The sequence below is a fragment of the Callorhinchus milii genome, unplaced genomic scaffold, assembly GCF_018977255.1.
Source record: "Callorhinchus milii isolate IMCB2004 unplaced genomic scaffold, IMCB_Cmil_1.0 Scaffold28, whole genome shotgun sequence".
NCBI lineage: Eukaryota > Metazoa > Chordata > Chondrichthyes > Chimaeriformes > Callorhinchidae > Callorhinchus > Callorhinchus milii.
In genome coordinates, this window is record NW_024704769.1 from 4,537,536 (window position 1) to 4,560,062 (window position 22,527).

General features: G+C 55.2%; 3 protein-coding genes across 5 annotated transcripts; all 3 read left to right on the forward strand.

Annotated features, from left to right (window-relative positions):
• Positions 1-277: 277 nt before the first annotated feature.
• LOC103187820 (RNA/RNP complex-1-interacting phosphatase) lies at positions 278-4,578 on the forward strand. The gene is made up of 9 exons (XM_042344523.1): positions 278-458; positions 1,145-1,220; positions 2,113-2,244; positions 2,328-2,451; positions 3,110-3,170; positions 3,507-3,553; positions 3,641-3,716; positions 4,030-4,116; positions 4,231-4,578. Exons 1-9 carry the CDS (start codon positions 316-318, stop codon positions 4,556-4,558), a joined length of 1,074 nt encoding a protein of 357 aa, XP_042200457.1. The 5' UTR covers positions 278-315; the 3' UTR covers positions 4,559-4,578.
• A 1,212-nt stretch (positions 4,579-5,790) lies between these two features.
• stambpa (STAM binding protein a) lies at positions 5,791-11,645 on the forward strand. 2 transcript variants are annotated; one of them, XM_042344527.1, is made up of 10 exons: positions 5,791-5,846; positions 6,622-6,863; positions 7,477-7,552; positions 8,078-8,173; positions 8,616-8,940; positions 9,584-9,708; positions 9,845-9,982; positions 10,260-10,372; positions 10,554-10,653; positions 11,260-11,645. In XM_042344527.1, exons 2-10 carry the CDS (start codon positions 6,655-6,657, stop codon positions 11,314-11,316), a joined length of 1,239 nt encoding a protein of 412 aa, XP_042200461.1. In that variant the 5' UTR covers positions 5,791-5,846; positions 6,622-6,654; the 3' UTR covers positions 11,317-11,645. The 2 variants fall into 2 exon arrangements, with proteins under 2 accessions (XP_042200461.1, XP_042200462.1); XM_042344528.1 differs by lacking the exons at positions 10,554-10,653; positions 11,260-11,645 and having other exon boundaries at positions 9,845-10,025; positions 10,260-10,323.
• Positions 11,646-11,958: 313 nt separating this feature from the next.
• On the forward strand, positions 11,959-21,340 carry LOC103187822 (tumor necrosis factor receptor superfamily member 1A-like). Of its 2 annotated transcripts, XM_042344526.1 has the most exons (11): positions 11,959-11,981; positions 13,612-13,698; positions 16,128-16,236; positions 16,708-16,839; positions 17,263-17,374; positions 17,874-17,989; positions 18,271-18,360; positions 19,276-19,307; positions 19,613-19,858; positions 20,200-20,275; positions 20,474-21,340. In XM_042344526.1, the coding sequence occupies exons 2-11, from the start codon at positions 13,654-13,656 to the stop codon at positions 20,767-20,769; spliced, it is 1,254 nt and encodes a 417-aa protein (XP_042200460.1). In that variant the 5' UTR covers positions 11,959-11,981; positions 13,612-13,653; the 3' UTR covers positions 20,770-21,340. The 2 variants fall into 2 exon arrangements, with proteins under 2 accessions (XP_042200460.1, XP_042200459.1); XM_042344525.1 differs by lacking the exon at positions 11,959-11,981 and having other exon boundaries at positions 13,473-13,698.
• The last annotated feature ends 1,187 nt before the right edge of the window (positions 21,341-22,527 follow it).

A 22,527-nucleotide genomic window follows, 5' to 3' on the forward strand; every position in this document is an offset into this window, starting at 1 on the left:
ACTCAATTTCCGAGTGCTCACGTGTGGCTCAGGCTGTGCTGAAGGTTCTCTTCCCCACAGATGGCGACTGGCGGGTTTCCTTCACCAAAATGGCGACAGGCGGGTCTACCCCTCCAAGATGGCGACGGGGTGGGTCCACTTCACTAAAATGGCGGCGGGGGTGGGTCTGCTTCACCAAGATGGCGGCAGGGGGTGTCTACTTCACCAAGATGGCGGCAGGGGGTGTCTACTTCACCAAGATGGCGGCAGGGGGTGTCTACTTCACCAAGATGGTGGCGGGGGACTGACACGCGTGCGCAGTGTGTTTCCGGCGGTATGTTTCCGGTGGCGGCCAGGCTGTGGGCCGGTGCTGTTGCCGTGGGCTGTGCCAGACGGGTCCCGGGGCCGCGGAGCGGGGATCACTGTCCGCCGGCAGCGCGGGCTCACGGCAACATGCCCAAGAAAGGCGTCCCCGACAGGTGAGGGGAGGGCCCGAGGCCCGGGGCCTGGGCTCGGGGTGAGGAGGCCCTGCATCCCCATTGGGGGGGAGAGCCCAGGCCGGGGGGGGGAGAGCCCAGGCCGGGGGGGGGGGAGAGCCCAGGCCAGGGGGGGAGAGCCCAGGCCGGGGGGGAGAGCCCAGGTGGGGGGGGGAGAGCCCAGGCCGGGGGGGGAGAGCCCAGGTGGGGGGGGAGAGCCCAGGCCAGGGGGGGAGAGCCCAGGCCGGGGGGGGGGAGCCCAGGCCGGGGGGGGAGAGCCCAGGTGGGGGGGGGAGGGCCCAGGCTGGGGGGGGGGAGCCCAGGCCGGGGGGGAGGGGGGGAGAGCCCAGGTGGGGGGGGGGAGGGCCCAGGCTGGGGGGGGGGGAGCCCAGGCCGGGGGGAGGGGGGGAGAGCCCAGGCCGGGGGGGATAGCCCAGGCTGGGGGGGGGGGGGGGGGAGAGCCCAGGCTGGGGGGGGGGTATAGCCCAGGCTGGGGGGGGGTGGGGGAGAGCCCAGGCCGGGGGGGGGGGGGGGGGGAGAGCCAGTAGAGCCAGTTGCGTGCTGCAAGACGCTATCCTACGGGAAGGGCCATGTATAAATGAAAGCGTTTATTGTTTGAAGCGAGGAGATCGCTGGCTTTTCTGCTCGGAGGGTTTGAGCTGATATCACTCTGTGTCTTGCTTTTGCAGATGGAAAGATTATGCACCTCTCGGGCGACGTCTCCCAGGAACCAGGTTCATTGCGTTTAAAGTTCCTCTGCAGAAGGTCAGTGTTGGCTTCTGTCCTCCTGACCTGTCCTCCTGACGCTTTACAAATGTAATTTGTGGCTGTTGTTACACACCTGGACAGAAACGAGAGGACACGACAGACAGTTTGCACACAGCGACATCCCCACAACAGCCGCAAAGCGAGAGACCAGTTCTCTCTGAGGGATTGTCGTCCAGGAAACCCGAGAGAAACTCCCATCTCTTTTTCAGGCTTGCCATGAAATCTTTAACGTCCACCTAAACGAACAAATGGGAGCTTGGTTTAACGTCTCATCTGAAAGACGGTGTCTCCAGCAATCCAGCTCTCTATCTCTCTCTCTCTCTCTCACCCCAGCGGTACTCGGGAGTATCAGCCTAGATTGTGAGCTCAGAATCCTCAAACTTGGGCTTGAACCCACAACCTTCTGACTTGGAGGTGAGAGCGTGAGAGACTGAGCCAGGCTTTAGATTTGTGGAGACCTGTAGCTCAGTGGTTAGACACTTGCCTCACAAGCGAGAGAGACCTGGGTCAGGGTTAAAGTTTCCTTGCTCCACACGCCTCTACCCAGCAGTAAATAGGAACCCGGTTGTTAGCGCCTTGGGACGTCCTCCTGACGTGAAAGGCACTTTGCAAATGTCATTTTGTTGTTGATGTTGTAGTTGTTGTTGTTAGTCGATTGGTGGATCGTTTTCTGGGGGTAATAATCCCTTCCAAAAAAACAATAATTTGGTCACTCAATCCACGCCTGTTTGTGGGACGCTGCTGTGCGCAATTGGCTGCCATGTTTCGCCCACAAAATACACTTCACTTTAAAGTGTATTCTGTGAAGGGCTTTGAGTCTCAAAGACGTGATAAGGCACAATATCAAATAGAAGGATTATTACTTTAATATGTTTGTTCTGGCTTTTAGTGGTTTGAAAACAAGCTGCACCCAGCTCAGGTGTTTACTCCGGCTGATCTTGTGAGACGGATTGAGAAACAGAAGGAAACTCTGGGCAAGATTATCGACCTGACCTGCACTGATCGCTATTACGATCCTGCGGTAAGGACCTGCCTGACACAGGGGGAAGTTTCATTACATAGGGTCAACAATACACACAGCTGATTCCTTGCCTCTCTCACCAGGAATTACCGGAGTATTTACATTTCGAGAAGATATTCACTGCTGGTCACGCGGTGCCAAACCCCGAGACCATTTCACACTTCAAACAGGCCGTGAGCGAGTACCTGCAGGCCAACACACACAACGGTGAGCCTGGCCCCTGGGGACGAGGGGTTGGGGGGCTGCTGGGGTAACCAAGGGCTGGTAGGTAAAATGTCACTGTGTCTCTCAGCGCCTGGCAACAGCTGCTCTGAGGCTGACTTCAGCTCTCAAACTCCACCATTCACATCAACTCCTCACACCCACAGCCCTGGCCCTCACCAGCCTCCACTCACTCCCCAACAGTGTGGTGGTGGGGTGGGGGGGGGTGCTGTTACCCAGTCTCCCAGCAGATCATCTTCAAGGTCCTTGTCTCTGCCCACACTTCCCTTCAGGTCCTAGCACCTCCCCATCTCCCAAGTGGCGTCTCCTTGGAGCTGAACCGGTGTCAAGCTGATGCACTTTGAATGTGGGAGTTGAGTCTCCCCCCCCCCCCACCCCGGACGGTCTCTAGCCCCGGTTCCTGAGCCAGGAGGGGCCGCAGTATCCCAGGGCACTCACTGCTGATGGCAGCACAGCCCGGCCTGGCTCATGGGCAGGGCCTGGAAGGGCCGACCAGTCACTGGGGGCAAGGAATGCTCCCCCTCAGCTCCTGTTAACTCTGCAGCCAAAGCCCTAATGGGGAGGGGAGTTCTCGCTGGACAAGCAGCAGGAAAGCTTGGCCACAATTCCTTTATAACAGTTTTTCCAAATTGTCTGCTTTTAGATAAACTTATTGGAGTTCATTGCACTCACGGGGTTAACAGGACGGGTTACCTGATCTGTAGGTAAGAACATCTCACCTGGACTCTGCTCAGGAGCTCATCTCCAACAGAGGGAATGGTGGGGAGAGGGAGAGACTGTGTGGGCGGAGGGGTGTGTGTGGGGCGAGTGTGGATAGGGGACTGTGTGTGTGGGGATGTTCGGGTGGGGGAGTGTGGGTGGGGGAGGGGGTGTGGGGGAGGGGGTGTGGGTGGAAGGGGTGTGTGTGGGTGGGAGGGGTGGGTGGATGGAAGGGGGTGTGTGAGGGTGGGTGGGGGGGGTGTGTGTGGTGAGGGGGGCGGTGGGTGGGTGGTGGAGGGTTGCTGTACACTGTATGGACCCTGTGCCTGTTGCTGTTACAGGTACCTGATCGATGTGGATGGGATGGACCCGCATTCAGCCATTGAGTGTAAGTGTCTATCATCGCTGTCAGCCCCTCCCCCATCGTGGGGCGACGCACACACTCACTAAATACTTTCCTTTATTTCCCTTCAAGTGTTTAATCGATCTCGTGGGCACCGCATAGAGAGGAAGAATTACATTGAGGACTTGCTGAGAGGCCAGAGGCGAAGGTGAGGGTCTCAGTGACTTCACTCCCCTCCCTCCCTCCCTCTCTCTCCTCCTTGTGCTTGGACTCGTACACCTGTCTGTGAGGTGTCTATGGGTGTGTGTGTGCGCATTAGTGCCTGTGCCTGTGTGTGCACGTGTGATCTTCTCACTGACTGGGGTCACAGTGGGGTTCAAGGCATGTGAGCTGTTGTTTGTGTTTTGGGGGGGGGGGGGTGTTGGTGGTTGATGAGGGGGGTTGTTACCCAGGCTGTGGGGTGGGGGGGGGGCTGTTACCGAGGCCGCCACTCATGCAGGGAAACCTTTTCTGATCCACAGAAATAAAGGCTTGGATTCTCTGCCTTCCAACCCCCGGCGTCCACCAGGGAGACCCGGGCCCTGGTCTGGGGCTGGGAATGGGAACGGGTAAGAGAGGGTGGGGGCGGGCGAGTGGGGGTGTCTCGAACACGTGATGAGTCTCTATATCAAACACAATGATTATTATTGTTATTCACTGCCTTGTTACTGTCTCTCTTACAGAGCCGTGTTTGCCGGTGACTCGGGCCAACCTTGGGGAGCAGTGAGTGATGTAATGTCTGGCTGCAGACACTCGTTCCTGTTGCCCTATCACACCCCGTGCCCTCCGGGGGCACAGAGCTTCAGGGACATTTCTGCCCACCCGCTGGGCCCCGGCAGCAGGCAATACCGGCCGAGCTCCACGTACATGTACAATCCCTACGGATCCTTCAGGCTGCAGCCTTCGTGGAGGACGTCTCCGGCTGAGGGGGGGAGGGGTGGCCAGAGGGTACACACCTGGGGCTCTGGGGCCCAACACCAAGTGAACACGCACATCAGGTGGGACTATTAGCCCAGGAGCCTGGCCCTGGGGGGCGGGGGAGGGGGGCGGGGGAGGGGGGGCGGGTGAGGATATCAGCCAGACCTCGGGGAAACAGCGACACTGACCTGACTGACCTCACGCACTTCTGTGACATCCTGTGGCTAAACTGTGACCAGCTCTGTGCAGACACCCCCCAGCGCTGAGCGAGGCTGGGGGGGGGGCAGCGCGGGGGGAGCACTGTGTTGCTGGACTTGCTGAGATGTTAACGCTGCAGCCCTGTGCCCATTCAGTCAGAGATCCTGGGGCTCGTTCTCCCTCCCTCTGTTTCTCTCTCCCCCGGCCGACAATCCCCCAAATAAAAAATCAGTTATTCAACTACACAGCTGTTTGCGGACGTCGCTATGCAAAAACTGGCTGCCACCACGTTTGCTTACAACACAGTCACTACACAGCACAAGAGGGGGTGTGGGGGCAGTGTTGTGGGGGTTTGAATCCCGGGTCAGGGTGAAACCTTAGGCAAGTTTCCTTACTCCACACACACAGGTACAAATAAACAAACACTGTTTACCCACATCAGCGAGCAGGAACCTGGTTGGTGGGGGGGGGTGGGGGTGAGTGTAGGGTGGGGGGGATGGGGGTGAGTGTAGGGGGGTGAGGGGGTGAGTGTAGGGTGGGGGGATGGGGGTGGGGGGTGAGTGGAGGGGGTGAGGGGGTGAGTGGAGGGTGGGGGGTGAGTGTAGGGGGGTGAGGGGGTGAGTGTAGGGTGGGGATGGGGGTGGGGGGTGAGTGTAGGGGGGATGGGGGTGAGTGGAGGGTGGGGGGGTGAGTGGAGGGGGGGGGGGTGAGTGTGAGGGGGTGAGTGTGGGGTGGGGGATGGGGGTGGGGGTGAGTGTAGGAGGGTGGGGGGGTGAGTGGAGGGTGGGGGTGGGGGGGTTGAGTGGAGGGTGGGGGTGGGGGTGAGTGTAGGGGGTGGGGTGAGTGGAGGGTGGGGGTGAGTGGAGGGTGGGGGTGAGTGGAGGGTGGGGGTGAGGGTAGGGGGGGATGGGGGTGAGTGGAGGGGATGGGGGTGAGTGGAGGGGGTGAGGGGGGAACCTGATTTTCTTTAATTTCAACAAAAAGGATTTCAACATCGACTCAACTTCCGATACAGGCCCCGCCCACAGCATCGGCCCCGCCCACAACCCCGCCCACCGCCCACACATACGGCCCCGCCCACAGCATCGGCCCCGCCCACACGTACGGCCCCGCCCCCTGACCTTGCGTCGTCAGGAGGCGCCGCTCCTCAGTCCAGGCCCCGCCGCCGCCGCCCGGGCAGCAGGTCAGTCCCCGCCCGCGCGGAGCCCAAGGGGAGCCTGAGGCCCAGCCACCGGCTCCCGGGCAAACTCTCCACCCACAGCCCCGGTCCCCAGGGGGGAGCATCAGGTTTCAAACCCCGGCCCCCGCCTCCCCCACTCACTGCCCCCACTGTCCCCCCTCACTGCCCCACTGCCCCTACTGCCCCCCCTCACTGCCCCACTGCCCACCTCACTGCCCTCACTGCCCCCCCCTCACTGCCCCCACTGTCCCCCCTCACTGCCCCCACTGCCCCCCCACTGCCCCCCCCTCACTGCCCCCACTGTCCCCCCTCACTGCCCCCACTGTCCCCCCTCACTGCCCCACTGTCCCCCCTCATTGCCCCCACTGTCCCCCCCTCACTGCCCCCACTGTCCCCCCTCACTGCCCCACTGTCCCCCCCTCACTGCCCCACTGTCCCCCTCACTGCCCACTGCCCCCCTCACTGCCCTCACTGCCCCCCTCACTGCCCCCACTGTCCCCCCCTCACTGCCCCCACTGCCCCCCCTCACTGCCCCCACTGTCCCCCCTCACTGCCCCACTGCCCCCTCACTGCCCTCACTGCCCCCCTCACTGCCCCACTGTCCCCCCCTCACTGCCCCCACTGTCCCCCCCTCATTGCCCCCACTGTCCCCCCCCTCACTGCCCCCACTGTCCCCCCCCTCACTGCCCTCACTGTCCCCCCCCCCTCACTGCCCCCACGGCTGCGCCATTGTCCGGCTGCTGGGGGTGGAAGTGATTATCTGTTGTTGTTGTTGTAGCTGCTGAGCATCTGTGGGCAGAGACACGGAGCGATGGCCGCCCAGCCCCACATCTTGGCCAGTGTCCCCCCCGAGGAGCGAGTGCGGTTGCTGACGAGGGGGGGCAGCACGGTAGAGGTGAACGACCACGTGCCCCCACGCAGGTATTTCCGCTCCGGCGTTGAGATGATCCGCATGGCGGCTGTGTACGCAGAGGAGGGTAACATCGAGAGCGCGTTCCTGCTGTACAACAAGTACATCACGTGAGTGACCCCCTCCCACACCCGCACGCCTCACCGCCCCCTCCTCATCTCCCTCCCCTTCTCCCCCTCCCCTTGCACCTCTCACCTTCCCTCCTCCTCAATCCTCAGCTCCCACCCCACCCCTCCCCTCAGCCCCACCCCTCACCCCACCTCCCCAACCCCTCCCCACCCCTCACCTCCGCCTCTCCACCCCTCACCCCACCCTCACCTCCCCTCCTCTCCCCCCCTCCTCGTCCTGCAGCTCAGTGGTTAGAGCACTCACTTTGCAAGTGAGAGACCTGAGTTCAAATCCAGGCAGAGGGTGAAACCTTGGGCAAGTTTCCTTACTCCACACAGAGCCTAATAATAATCCCTCCAAAACCAAAAACAATAATAAATTGGTCATTTTCAACCCACGACTGTTTGTGGGACATTGCTGTGCGCAATTGGCTGCCGCGTTCGCCCACAAATATACAGTCAATTCACTTTACAGTGTCTTCTGTGAAGCGCTTTGGGACGTCCTCCCGACGTGAAAAGCGCTATATCAAATGCAAGGATTATTATTATTATTATTATTATTATCCCTTCGCCCTCACCTCCCCTGACGGGAGCTGATTTATCACTGAACCCTCAGGTTGTTTCTGGAAAAGTTGCCTAAACACCGGGATTACAAACTGAACACTGCCACAGAGAAGAAGGACACAATGAAGGTTAGTTCTGTTGTTTGTGTGTGTGTGTACATTGTGTACGGGCACTGTGTGTGTGCGGGCACTGTGTGTGCGCACACTGTAGGTGTGAGTGTGCCCGCGCGCACTGTGCGTGTGTGTGCCCGCGCGCTCTGTGCGCGTGCCCGCGCGCTCTGTGCGCGTGCCCGCGCGCTCTGTGCGCGTGCCCGCGCGCTCTGTGCGCGTGCCCGCGCGCTCTGTGCGCGTGCCCGCGCGCTCTGTGCGCGTGCCCGCGCGCTCTGTGCGCGTGCCCGCGCGCTCTGTGCGCGTGCCCGCGCGCTCTGTGCGCGTGCCCCCGCGCTCTGTGCGCGTGGCGCTCTGTGCGCGTGCCCGCGCGCTCTGTGCGCGTGCCCGCGCGCTCTGTGCGCGTGCCCGCGCGCTCTGTGCGCGTGCCCGCGCGCTCTGTGCGTGTGCCCGCGCGCTGTGTGCCCATGTGTGTGTGTGTGTGCCCGCGCAATGTGTGTGTGCATGCGCCTGGTCTGTGCTAACTAACGGCTGTGTCTGTGGCAGAGGCTGAAGGAGATCGCGTTCCCTCAGGCTGAGCTGCTGAAGGCAGAACTGCTGAAACGCTACAGTAAGGAATTCGCTGAGTATCAGGAGAGCAAGGTGAGCACCACCCAGACACACACACCCACACATACACCACCCACACACATACACCCCTCCCCACACACACGCGCATACACCCCCCCACACACACACCACATATACACCACCCACACACATACACCCCCCCCACACACACATACACCCCCCCACACCCCCACCCACATACACACACACCCCCACATACACCCCCACCACCACACCCCCACCACCACACCCCCACCACCACACCCCCACCCACCCACACACACACCCACCCACACCACCACACACTCCCACCCACACACATACACCCCCAATTCACAGCCCCCCGCCCCACCAACACACACACACACACACACAGATGGGCAGGCGGGTAAACGGGGAGGGGTGAGTGGCCGTTTGAAGGGGCGGTTGGGGGCGTGACCCTGTTGCGGAGGCTGACGGTATCTCCCTCCCCCAGAGGAGGGTTGAGGAGGAGGCTGAGAGGCTGGAGGCCAGGCAGAGGCTGGAGGCCAGTGAGCGGGAGCGAGTGGCTGAGCTGAAGAAGCAGCAGTCGGAGCAGGAGGAGTTTCACGTGTTCGAGGAGATGATCCGGAGACAGGAGCTGGAGCGGGAGCGCCGATGGGTGGTGCAGGAGTTTGTGAAGCCCCGCTCCCCCAGCCCGGACCCTCTCCAATTCCCCCTGATCCCCGGGGTTCAGCAGCCCCCACTTCCCGGGCTGTCGTCCCCTCACATCTCCCCCCCTGCAGTCGATCGCTCCAACAAACCCTCCTCCGCATGGAACAGTGAGTATCTCCCGGTCTCAGCCCGGCTCAGTCTGTCTCAGGTCCCCCCCCGCACGTCAGGGCTTCCAAGCTCACAGTCCAAGCTGGCGCTCCAGCCCAGCGCTGGGGGGAGAGAGAGTGCTGGTGGGGGAGACAGAGAGAGAGCACGCGGGAGAGCGAGAGAGCATTTGAGAGAGAGAGAAAGCTAAAATTGTCGGAGACTCCGTCCTTCGGAGGAAACGTTAACCCTCTGTGTCTGTGGTCTGCTCGTGCAGGTGTTAAAGATCTCCCCCCGCGGGGCTGTCGGGGGAAAGAGAAGGGAGTTTCTCTCTTTCTCTTTCCCCCATCCCCGGTGTCCTGGCTCCCAGATTAAATCACTCGCTCGCTTCACGGCTGTTAGCAAGGACGTCACTGGGCGCAAACCGGCTGCTGGGTTTGCCCACAAAACACACAGTCACTACCCTTTACAATAAATCTAGTGAGATGTCCTCCCGATGTGAAAGGCGCTTTAAGTGTAAGGATTATTATTTAACTCTTGAGAGTGTGACAGTGGCTGTGTGTGTGTGTGACTGTGTGTGTGTGTGAGTGACTGTGTGTGTGTGTGTGTGAGTGACTGTGTGTGTGTGTGAGTGAAGGTGACGGTTTTACTGGCTGTTTCTGGCAGATGTTGGTGGTGAGGGGCTGAGGAAGGTGCTGATACCAAATGCTGTTTGTCTGATGTTCCTGCGGCTGGCGGAGGCCAACACCAACCGAGGAGTGGAGACCTGCGGCATTCTGTCCGGCAAACTGGTACGTCACCAGTAAAGCTCCCTCCACACTGTCCGTCCACCCTCCCAGGTCAGGGAGAAAGAGTGTGAAGCTTACTGTATCATGGAGTAAATAAAAGTCTGTCTGTGTCTGTCTGCGTCTCTCTCTGTCTCTGTAGATGAGGAACCAGTTCACAATGAGCCACCTGATTGTGCCGAAGCAGACAGGAGGCCCGGACTCGTGTGACACCGAGAACGAGGAGGAGATTTTCCTGATCCAGGATCAACACGGTTTAATAACCTTGGGCTGGATCCATGTGAGTCTGGATTCTGCCACCATTCGTCTGTAGGAACCCACTTGTAAGTCGATTGACAGATCGCTTTCCTGGTGTAATATTCCCTTTAAACAAAACAAAAAATATAATAATAATGTGGTCACTCAGTCCACACCTGTTTGTGGGTCACTGCTGTGCGCAATTGGCTGCTGCGTTCCGCCTACAAAATACACAGTCACTACACTCTTCAGTGTATCGTGTGAAGCGCTTTGATGATGTGCTAAAGCTCTGTGTCAAACTTGAGGATTGTTTGTTTCAGACCCACCCGACCCAGACTGCGTTCCTGTCTAGTGTGGACCTGCACACTCACTGCTCCTACCAGCTCATGCTCCCAGAGGCTGTTGCCATCGTCTGCTCCCCCAAGTACAGCGAGTGAGTGTCTGTCTGTGTGTAGGGGAGCTTGGCTGGGGGAGGAGCTGGGTGGGGGGAGGGACTGGGCGGGGGGCTGGGGGAGGGACTGGGCGGGGGTAGCTGGGCGGAGGGTGGGGGGAAGAGAGGGTTGGCTGGAGGGGTCTCTATCTCCTGTCACTAACGCTGGGGTCTGTTTGTTCAGGACGGGGTTTTTCAGGCTGACAGATCACGGGATGGAGGAAGTGTCGTCGTGTAAAGAGAGAAATTTTCACCCTCACAGCAAAGAGCCTCCTGTGTTTGCTGTAAGTAATAACCCCGGCCCCACGGCCCGGCCCCCCAGCCTGCTGACTGGTCCCTACACTGGCCAGGCACACAGTCACTGCACTGGACAGTCAGGTCTGTGTCCTCACACTGTGAGCCTGTCATTCCCAGCCTGGACGCCAGGGAGTTAGTGCTCACACTCGGGAGGGGAATTCCTGACTCTGTGAGTCCTGTTAACAGGAAGTGGGAATTGCTTTGGACAATAATCACAAGATATGTTTCCTTCACAAACTCACTTCCTTCTTGTGCGAAACTGAATTGTTGGTTTTGGAGAATAAATGAACGTCAGAGAAATATCTGAAGTCGTTCCCCCCCCCCCCCGGGTCACAGCGACAAACTCTTACTGACTGAGAGCGGCCTGGGCTGGGGGGGCACTGGACTGGGCTCAGGAGGAGTTGGGGGCTGACTGGGGAAGTGGGGGGTGTGGAGAGTTGCCTGGAGCTTTGTGATAAAGAAAATCAGCCACAATCTGTCATGTCTCCTTTTCTCTGTCTGATAGTGTCCCTCGTGCTCAATCCTCTCTCTCGTGTTCACTGCACACTGTCACTGTGTGTGTGTCTCTGTCACTGTGTGTGTCTGTGTTTCAGGCCTGCCCTCATGTGACGGTGACAGAGGAAGATGTTACGGTGCTGGATCTCCGATGATCTGGACATAGTTTGAAAGTTCCTCAGGAACAGCAAAACACACGTAACTTTGACCGGCAAATGCATTTCCGTGTGAGTGAATGTGTGTGTGTGTGGGTGGGGTGGGGGGTAGGTAGTGGGGAGGTGGTGGTGGTAGCAAATGAACGATTATTTCTGGGGGTTTAATTTTTAATTTCAGGTGCAATTCTCTTCGCCCCAGAGTGCAATTAACTCCATGTGCGGTTGAAGCTGTGAGTGAGACTGTTTATCGTTTCAATCTAACTTTGCACTTTGACTTCTGTTAAAGTCTCAAATAATATAAATAAAGGTGATCATTTTATTTAACCCCCCCCATCCTCTCCCTCTCTTTCTTATCCCCTCTTTTTCCGCTGCCCTTTGAATGAGACATTAAACCTTATTCACGCCCCGACTGTGCCCTGTTCAGACAGACGTTAAAGATCTCCCGCGGGGCTGTGGGGGGTGGGGGTGGAGAGAAGGGAGTTTCTCTCTCTCTCCCCTGGTGTCCTGGCTGATAAAATCACTGGCTCGCTCTGTGGCTGTTTATGTGATGTCGCTGTGTGCAGATGTAATTGTCGCATTTGCCAACAAAAACACAATCACTACATTTTACAGTAAATCCTGTGAAGCACTTTAAGACATTTTGACGATGTGACAAGGAGCCGTAGGTGAGGATTATTTACTGTTTACAAGTCTCTGTCTCTTCTCTTTACACATCCACATCTCTGAGACTCGTGTTCCACATTCCTAATCCTCCCACCCTCCCACTCCACCCTACTCATGGGAATAAATGCTTCCTGACCTCAGCCTTATCTGACTTCCTACCTCCTACACCCCTCCCCTCAGCAAACACCAGCCTGCTTCACATTACCCCCCCCCCCCCCGCCGATCCACCCCACCGTTGGCGGTCAGGCCTTCAGCCTTTCTGCCCCCACCCTCTGGAACTCCATCCCACAGTCCCTCCGCCTCGACACCTCCCTCATCTGTTCAAGGCTGGTCTCAAGACCCTCCTCTTCAATCAACCGCGCCTTCAGTCACCCACCCCCCATGCCCTCCCCCCCCTCCTGATCCCAACCTCCAGCTCGGGTGCAAATCCCTGACTGTCCAGCGCCTTGGGACGTCCTTCCCAACATGAAAGTCACCGTGTAAATGTCATGTTTTTCAGGGAGATCTGTGCCCCCGCCCCAGTCACAGTAACAGTTTACCTGCACATTTACAGGAATTGATATGAGTCACAGCTCCGTGTCTCCATGTTATTGGCTGCAGAACCTGAAGCCATTCAGTGATTCCGTCACATCACATACCATCAGATGCTATTTATAGCTAATTATACCTGGGGCGCATTCTCAAAGGGAAGGGAGTTTCTCTCTCTCCACCTCCTCCCCCCCCAGTGTACTGTCTTAACAATCTCCAGGAACTCACACACTTGTGGCTGTTTGAGGGATGTTATTGAGAGCAACTTGTACTGATGACAAAACGACAACTTGCACTTATCTGGTGCAGTGACAAGCAGTGACTACACACAGTCACTACACTTTGCGGAGAGAGAAAGAGCGCTGGGGGGAGGGAGACTCCGTCCTTCGGAGGAGATGTTAACCCTCACTCACTCCCCGACTGTGCTCCGCTCGGGTGGGTGTTAAAGATCTCCCCCTGCGGGGCTGTCGGAGGAAAGAGAAGGGAGTTTCTCTCTCCCCCCCCCCCCCACCGCGGTGTCCTGGCCCCCACATTAAATCACTCGCTCGCTTCACGGCTGTTTGTAGGGACCTCACTGGGAGCAAACCGGCTGCCGGGTTTGCCCATAAAACACACAGTCACTACGCTTTACAATAAATCCTGTTTGTGGGGGTTGGGGGGAGGGGGTAGAAACATTTTTCTTTTTCCAGTATTTCCCGAATTCAATTTCACTCAAATAATAGTAATAATATTTGGTACAGCGCCTTGTCACGGGGTGTCTGTGTGTCTGTGTGTGTGTGTGTGACTGTGTGTGTATGAGGGGGTGGGGCTGTGTGTGTGAGGGGGTGGGGCTGTGTGTGAGGGGGTGGGGCTGTGTATGAGGGGGTGGGGCTGTGTGTGTGACTGTGTGTGACTGTGTGTGTATGAGGGGGTGGGGCTGTGTGTGTGAGGGGGTGGGGCTGTGTGTGAGGGGTCTGTGAGGTGGGGCTGTGTGGGAGGGGCTGAAGATTATTGTTTCGCGATCCCCGTCGCTGTTGGTGGTTTCTTTGAGTTTCTCTGAGTTTCGGAGTTGTAGAAACTTGGACTTTTTTTGACTTTTATTGTTTTGTTTTTTGGTGAAAAAAGTTTTTCAAACTGTTTGCGAAAAAAAGTTAGAATCGAAATTAAATGAAAAAGCCGAGTTTGTTCCTGTGGCTGATCACAGCGTTTGGGGTAAGTCTTCACCCCCCCCTCACCCCCCCCACCCCTCACCCCCCCCCCCACCCCCCCCCCCCCCCCCCCCCCACCCCTCACCCCCCCCACCCCCACCCCACCCCTCACCCCCCCCACCCCCCACCCCCCCCCCACCCCTCCCCCCCCACCCCTCACCCCCCCCCACCCCTCACCCCCCCCACCCCTCACCCCCCCCAGTCAGGGCCTGGGGGAGGGGGGAGGGGGGTCAGTGGGGACCTGGGGGGGGGCGGTGGGGGCCTGGGGGGGGGGTGAGGGGGGCAGTGAGGGCCTGGGGGGAGGGGGGGCAGTGGGGACCTGGGAGGGGGGCAGTGAGGGCCTGGGGGGGGGGGGGGGCAGTGAGGGCCTGGGGGGGAGGGGGGAGGGGGGGCAGTGGGGACCTGGGGGGGGGGGGCAGTGAGGGCCTGGGGGGGGGGGGGCAGTGAGGGCCTGGGGGGGGGGGGGGGGGCAGTGAGGGCCTGGGGTGGGCTCTGGGGGCAGTGAGGACCTGGGAGGGGGGCAGTGAGGGCCTGGGGGGGGGGGGAGGGGGGGCAGTGGGGACCTGGGGGGGGGGGGGGGGGGGGGGGGGGGGGGGGGCAGTGAGGAGGGGCTCTGTCTGTGCTGTAAACCCCCCCCCCCCCCCTCCCGCTCAGTGTCGTTCTCCGCCACTGTCCAGCGCTGTCCCCCCACTCCCTCTCCCCTCTGTGTGGGGGTCACTGTGTAATTGTTGTTGGAATTGTCTGTATCGCTGTTCTTTCTCTTTCTCTCTCTTTTGGTCTCGGTTTAAAAAGTCTGATTCCGAATGACATATTTAAGGATTAAATAAAAACTGTTCCCCTTTTTAAAATGTTATTATCAATCATCATCACAATAATCCTGACATTCGATACAGCGCCTTTCATGTCAGGAGGACATCTCAAAGCGCTTCACTGGAGTTTACTGTAAAGTGTAGTGACTGTGTGTTTTGCGCACAGCGACGAGGTGAATAAATGAATTTATTTGGGGTTATTGGCCAAGACAAGAGGACAGAGAGAGAGTGACGGAAACTCCCTTTTCACAGAATTATTAACAACCGCCCAGAACAGGCACAGACTGGATCTGGGTTGTTAGTGTCCCCCCCCCACCCCCCACCCAGGATCTGGCGGGAAAAAATTCTTCCATAAAATAATAATAATAATTTGGTCACTCACTCACAACTGTTTGTGGGGACTCTGTCGTGCGCAATTGGCTGCCATGTTTCACCCACAAAATATACAGTAACTTCAACTTACAGTAAATTTTCATATAGCGCCTTGGGACATCCTCCTGATGTGAGAGGTGCTATACAATCTAATTTATTGTTGATCAATAAACTAGAGTAGATTGCAATAATTAATATGCTTGTTTAATAAGTTAACGCAATTTAAACCCTAATAATATAATAAATATTAAATATATAAAGTGGAGTCCTGTAGCTCAGTGGTTAGAGCACTCGCTTTGCAAGTGAGAGACCTGAGTTCAATTCCAGGCAGAGGGTGAAACCTCGGGCAAGTTTCCTTACTCCACACAGAGCCTAATAATAATCCCTCCAAAACCAAAAACAATAATAAATTGGTCATTTTCAATCTACGACTGTTTGTGGGACATTGCTGTGCGCAATTGGCTGCCGCGTTCGCCCACAAATATACAGTCAATTCACTTTACAGTGTGTTCTGTGAAGCGCTTTGGGACGTCGTCCCGACGTGAAAAGCGCTATATCAAATGCAAGGATTATTATTATTATTATAAATCTTATTCTAATTATAATAATAATAATCCTTACATTTGATACAGAGCCTTTCACGTCAGTAAGAAACCTCAAAGCACTTCACATAATTTCACTGTAAAGTGTAGCAAGTAGATTAATGTTTGTAGGTGAATTATAATAATAATTATAATAAATGGAAATTAATACAATAATATAAAATCAGCTCACTTCATGGCTGTTTGTGGAATGTTGCTGTTTGCAAACTGGCTGCTGCATTTCACCCACTAAATAATATATTTATCACAAATAATTGTTGTAAAATAATATTTAAATGTATTAATATTCTTCTTATCTTTACATGTTTTATAACAAAAAGCTGAACTAAAAGGGTTTATAAACACTCAGTTTATACTGACAATTACTTGGGAAATGATGCAAGAACCCATATCTCCTCCCAAACCCCTTTCACAATCTCCCGTTTGAGCTTCCGGCTCTGGGCAAGAGCTTTACTGCCTATAAACAGCGCATCAGAGAGCAATCCTACTCGCACACACACCCACACACGCTCGCACACGCACACACTCGCGCTCACCCACTCGCGCTCACCCACTCGCGCTCACCCACTCGCGCTCACCCACTCGCGCGCTCACACACTCGCACGCACGCGCAAACACTCACTCTCACACTCTCTCTCTCTCTCTCTCAGGCCGCTGTCTCTGCTGTTCCCTTGGTAAAACCCCCGGGGATGAGTAATGAGCTCCCGGCTGTCGGTTACCAGCCCCTCCCCCACAGACGGTGCATACCCTGCCCCCCCGGTAAGTAACTGTTACCTCACATATGAGGAGGGGGGGGGGGGGGCTGGTGGGGTGGTAGAGGTGGGTTGGTGGGAGTGGGGGTTGAGGGGGCGAGACTGCTTCTGCAGTTTCCATGTGTTGGTGAGTTACATGGAATTCTCATTTGGTTTGGAGACACTTGTGTGATCACGGTGACGGGTTTCCGTGTGGGTCAGACACCCGGCCGGTCACGGTGACGGGTTTCCGTGTGGGTCAGATACACGGCTGACCAAAAAAACAATTCCCCCAAAAAAACATTTGCTACTGCGCCTTTTATGTCAGGAGGATGTCTCAAAGGGTTTCACAGGATTCCCTGTAAAGTGTAGTGACTGATTATTTTGTGTATTTCTCTTCTGCTGGGATCCTGCCCCTACCCCCACCCAGAGTACAGAGCAGCGAGACATGAACTGCTCTGCCACCGGTCATGTTGTTGTTTGTTTTTGCTGATCACAGGAACCTACATGGTTGACCCCTGCTCGGAGCCGGACACTGAGGGGGTCTGTAGACCTTGTGAGAGCCAAACCTACACTGAGTACGAGAACACGGAGGTTCGATGTTTTGTTTGTCATCGCTGTAGACGAGGAGGTAACGTGGAGTCCTGTAGCTCAGGGGTTAGACCCCTCGCCTTTCAAGCCACAGCTCCTGTAGCTCAAGGGTTAGACCCCTCGCCTCACAAGCCAAAGGTCCCAGGTTCAATTCCCTGGCGGGTCAGGTCAAAGCATTGGGCAAGTTTCCTTACTCCACACACTCACACAGACAGACACACACACATACACAGACACACACACTGACACAGACATACACACACACACACACATGCCTCTGGTTACCAGAGGTCAGTAGCAACCGGTTGTTAATTGATTGTGGATCACTTTCCGGGGATGATAATCCCTCAAAAAACAAATAAGAATTAGTTTTTTTTTACCTGCCGCGACGCTGTATCGAATGTGTGTGTTTCCGTCGTTCCAACGAAGTTCTGGCCAAACACAAGTTGTTGTTGTCACACAGACCAGGAAACCGTGTCCAACTGCACTCCTCACAGCAACACAGTTTGTCAGTGTAAATCCGGGTATTTCTGTTCTCCCAAAAAGACGTGTGAGATGTGCTCCAAGTGTCGGACGTGAGTAATAATGATAATAATAATATTAATAATAATGATAATAATATTAATCTTGTGCTTTAATATTTTTAAATTATAAATAATTACTTGTTATATCATAACATGTATATTTTACAGTATAAGATATAATGGTGGGATTTACTGTAGTCCTTACATTTGATCCAGCAAACTTTGTGTCAGTCACAAGGACGTCTCAAAGCGCTTCACTGCAAAGTGTAGTGACTGTGTGTTTTGTGGGCAAACCCGGCAGCCGGTTTGCTCCCAGCAGCGTCCACGCAAACAGCTGTGAAGCGAGCGAGTGATTTAATCTGGGGGCCAGGACACCGGGAAGGGGGGTGGGAGGGAGAGAGAAACTCCCTTCTCTTTCCCCCGACAGTCCCGCGGGGGGAGGTCTTTAACACCCGCCCGAGGGGAGCACAGACGGGGAGTGAGTGAGGGTTAAGGTGACTGTGGGGTTGAGCTGATGCTGAGGTCACGCGCTGTGATGTGTGTGTTTCAGGTGCACGGCTGAGCAGGTGATTGTGAGACACTGTAATTCCACGTCTAACACCGTGTGTGAAGCTCGGTCAGGCATCGCCCCGGAAACAACCGGACTCTCACCAGGAGCAATTACAGGTAATGATCGAGCTCGTCAGCCCGTCACCGGCTCCGACGCTGTCACCGGCTCCGACGCTGTCACCGGCTCCGACACGGGTCACCGGCTCCGACACTGTCACCAGCTCCGACGCTGTCACTGGCTCCGACACGGGTCACCGGCTCCGACACGGGTCACCGGCTCTGACACCATCACCGGATCCATCACTGCGGTGATGTCAGTCACGAGGCACCGAGTTAACCCTCGAACGTCAGAGGCACCAAAGTGAAGGGGTTAATTAACAGTTTTATTGTCTTCACAGTTATTGTGATTGTCGTCATCGCCGTTGTCATCGCCATCGTCGCTGGTGTTCGCTGCTGGAGTGTGAACGAGTGTGAGCGTGACGGATTAAGTGAGTGGGCAGTGCTGCGGCAGATGGAGTTCAGTGCAGTGTGAGGTCATCCACTACGGACAAAAAAAGATAAAGCAGAATATTTTCTTAACGGGGAGAAATTAAGAACTGTGGAGGAACAAAGAGATTTGGACGTTCATATCCACAAATCAATGAAAACTAGTTCCCAGGTGCAAAAATAATCAAAAAGTCGAATGGAACGCTGGTCTTCATCTGGAGGCCTGAGGTCTGAAAACTGCATTCAGTTTTGGGCACCAAACTTCAGGAATTGGCCTGGGCGGGGGGGCAGCGCAGGTTCACCAGAACGTGACCAGGCCCTAAAAGGGTTATGTTACGAGGAAAGTCTGCGTAAACCGGGATTTTATTCCCTTGAGTTTGGAAGGTTGAGGGAGGAGAATTTGATTAGTTCAGGTACAGATCAGCCAAGATCGAATAACATGGCGGAACAGGCTCGAAGGGCTGAATGGCCTCCTCCTGCTCCTATGTTCCTATGAGTGTGGTTGTGAATATGTGTGAGTGGGTGTGATTCTGATCATGGATGTGAGAGGTACAAATGTGAGCTGGTTTGAGTGATCAGGTGTGAGTCAGCATGTGTGTGAGTAGGTGTGAGCAGGAGTGCGTGAGAGTGAAATTGTGAGTGTGTGTGAGTAGGTGTGAGTGGGGGGGCAGGCGGGGGGTGTGTGTGAGTGGGTGGGGCAGGGGTGTGTGTGTGTGAGTGGAGGGGCAAGCGGGGGGTGCGTGTGAGTGGGGGGGGCAGGGGCTGTGTGTGAGCGGGGGGCCAGGCAGAGGGCAGGCGGTGGGGTGTGAGTGGGGGGCAGTGAGTGTGAGCGGGGGGAGTGTGTGAACAGGGGGAAGATGGGGGGTAGGTGGGGGGTGGGGTGTGGGAGTGAGACAGTAACTGTGCCTGTGTTACAGCCTCGGAGGGAAGTGGATTACAGGAGCCGGAGGTGAGTCTCAGACACAACCCCCCTCCCCGCCCCCAAAAAGACACTCACACACACAGACACTCACACACACAGACACTCACACACACAGACACTCACACACAGACACTCACAGACACACACACTCACACACACAGACACTCACACATAGACACTCACACACACAGACATTCTCACACACACAGACACTCACACACAGACATTCTCACACACACAGACACTTACACAGACACTCGCATACACACTCAGAGAGAGTGAGAGAGAGAGTGACGGAGCTCGGCTGACATGTTCTCTCCCCCCCCCCCCAGAGTTCCCCTGTGGTTAGGGAGGGTCAGGCCCCCGAAGACCTCCGTGAAGAGCCGATGGTGATGTTGCTCCCGGCCGCGGATCATCAGAATCCGAGAGCAAAGAACTTCCCGGAACATCAGGAGCATCAGGAACGTCAGGAGATCCTCCCTGTCCTCGGCACCGACCCCCCCACCACAAATCCCGGGGTCCAGCCGAGCGCCCCCCCGCATCACCAGCAACGGAAAATTCATTCCACCCAAAGCAACGTAAGGTCACAATAAACCCCCCCCGAACACAGACACTACCCCCCCCCCTCCCCGAATACAGACACTAACCTCCGCCCGAACACAAATGCTGCCCCTCCCCTCTCCCTGAGGGGCGGCAGGTGGAGGTGGGAGGGTGTTGGGGGGAGTTTCTGGCTGTGGATCCATTCACATCCTCAAACTGAGATTGTCAGGTTGTCGGGGGGTCGAGGGTTTGGAGGCGAAGGGGGGTAATTGGAGTCCAGGCACTGATCAACCTCGGTCTGATAGAAGGTGGGACAGGCTGGAGGGGCTGAATGGCCGCCTGTTGCTGTGTGACCTGATGTCCTGCCCCTGGTTTGCAGGTTGGGACGGAGCCTCTGATAGAGAGTTTACAAGTTCCCGAGAAGATCGATAACTGTCTGAGCGACAACAAAAAAGGTCAGTGGTCTTCAGCCCAATGGTGGGTGGGTGGGGGTGAGGTGGAGTGGGTGAGGTGGGTGTGAGGAGGGGGTAAGGTGGTGGGGGGTGAGGTGGGTTGAGGTGGGGGGGCGTTTGAGGTAGGGGTGGTGGTGAGTTGGTGGTGGTGAGGTTACTGACGTGTTGGGCTTTGTATTGAAGGTTGTGTTTGTGTTTCAGGGTCATTTGTCTGTTATTTGGTTATTAATGAAGTTCCTGGAAATCATTGGAAACAGTTTATGAGACGCATTGGTGTGTTGGACGCTGAGATTTTCCGAGCTGAGGCTGACCACCCCAGGCAAGGCAACGAGCAACAATACGAAATGCTTCAGACTTGGATCCAGAAATCTGGCCGACAAGCCAAAGTTAACGACTTACTGCAGGTTTTGTGTAACATGAATCTGGTTCACGCAGCTGAGAAAATAATAGAGAAACTGATAGAAGAGGAAGCCTGTAAATGGAACTCACAGCAATAACTCGGGTTTACTGATGATCCTGGGAAATCTCAGGGAAATCTCTTCTCTAAATCCTCACGGCATCACCTGCTGACCACAATTCTGGCTTTTCACCCAGTGGTTTGTTATCCTCTCGGGATGTCTCGGGATTCATTGGAAAGTGTTTTGTGGGCGTTGGCACGGGCTGTTTATAGTCAATCTGTTGTTGTTGTTGTGAAGCGAATGAGTGATTGTATCTGTGGGATGGTCAGTCAAACAACCTGCATGTTCAACATTGAACCACAGTCCCCAACGCACTCCCCTCAACACAACACACAACACAACACACTCCTGTTGCACAACACACTGGGGCCTGGGTGCATCCTGGCAGAAATGCATTGATATTCTCACTTTCATGATATAATATATAAAGGGGATTGAGTGTATTTTGTGAGTGAGTGGGTAGGTTATATTTAATGATACTTCATTTCCCACCAATTCCCACAATTTTTAATGAATTTTTAAAAGTGTGGAAGCCAAACATTCCTTTTATCTGGGTTCTATCTTATCACGTTGTCAAATCGACTCAAAGTGTTTGACAGGATTTACTGTAAAGTGTAGTGACTGTCTATTTTCTGGGCGAAATGCAGTAGTCATTTTTATCTGGGGATTGTCGGCCAGGACACCGGGAGACAGAGAGAAACTCCCTTCTCTTTTCCGATTCTGAACGTTCAGGCCGCGTGACCCATTGGATAAAACATTGGATAAAATATATTTTTCTTATTTTTATTAATACTTTTAATATTGTGTCAAAAATGAACCACTGCAAATGGGCTTGATAGACCCTGGCACCTGTCACTCACGGGGCTGGGTTCATAAAGAAAACACGTTTATTACAATAATAATAATAGTAATCATAATAATCCTTGTATTCGACACAGTGGCTTATCACGTCATTGAAACATCTCAAAGCGCTTCACAGAATATACTGTAAAGTGAATTGACTATGTTTTGTGGGTGAAACGCGGCAGCCAATTGCGCACAGCAGCGTCCCCACAAACAGCCGTGGATTGAGCGACCAATTTTCTTGCTGACTCGTGTCTAAACTGTGAGAGAAGTGGCTGCAGTCGGGGGTCAGAGACCCCACGATCCTGTTTTGAGAAACTGGAAAGTTGGCAACGCTGAGCCTGGTACAGGGTATTAGTTATAATAAATAATAAAAATACTGTTAATAATCCTCGCATTTGATATGACGCCTCATCACATCATCGAGACGTCTCAAAGCGCTTCACACAATATACTGTTAAGTGCATTGACGGTATATTTTGTGGGTGAAACGCGGCAGCCAATTGCGCACAGATCCTTAGTGCTCGATGTGCTGTTAGTTACAAGAGCTGTGTAGTTAGGGACCGAGAGGGTTAGTGAGCTGGAGGTTACACGTGGAGTGTGAGTGATGTGGGAGATTCCCTGGCTTCACTCTCGGCCGATAGTTAGTAATAACCACTGAACCTTTAACTCGATGTCACATGTTTTATTTACTCTGTGACTATTGTTTATCTGGTCACAATCAGGGCACAACCTGTCATTTGTCATTAAATTCTTGTGGCTATATATTTATTTGCCTGATTTATTTATGTGTCTTTTATTCTTTAATAATCCTCGCATTTGACCCAGAGATTTTCACATCAGGAGGACGTCCCAAAGCGTTCGCAGGATTTACTGATTAGTGTAGTGACTGTGTATATTGTAGATGAACATGGCAGCCAATTTGTTCACAGCAACATCCCCACAAACAGCGTG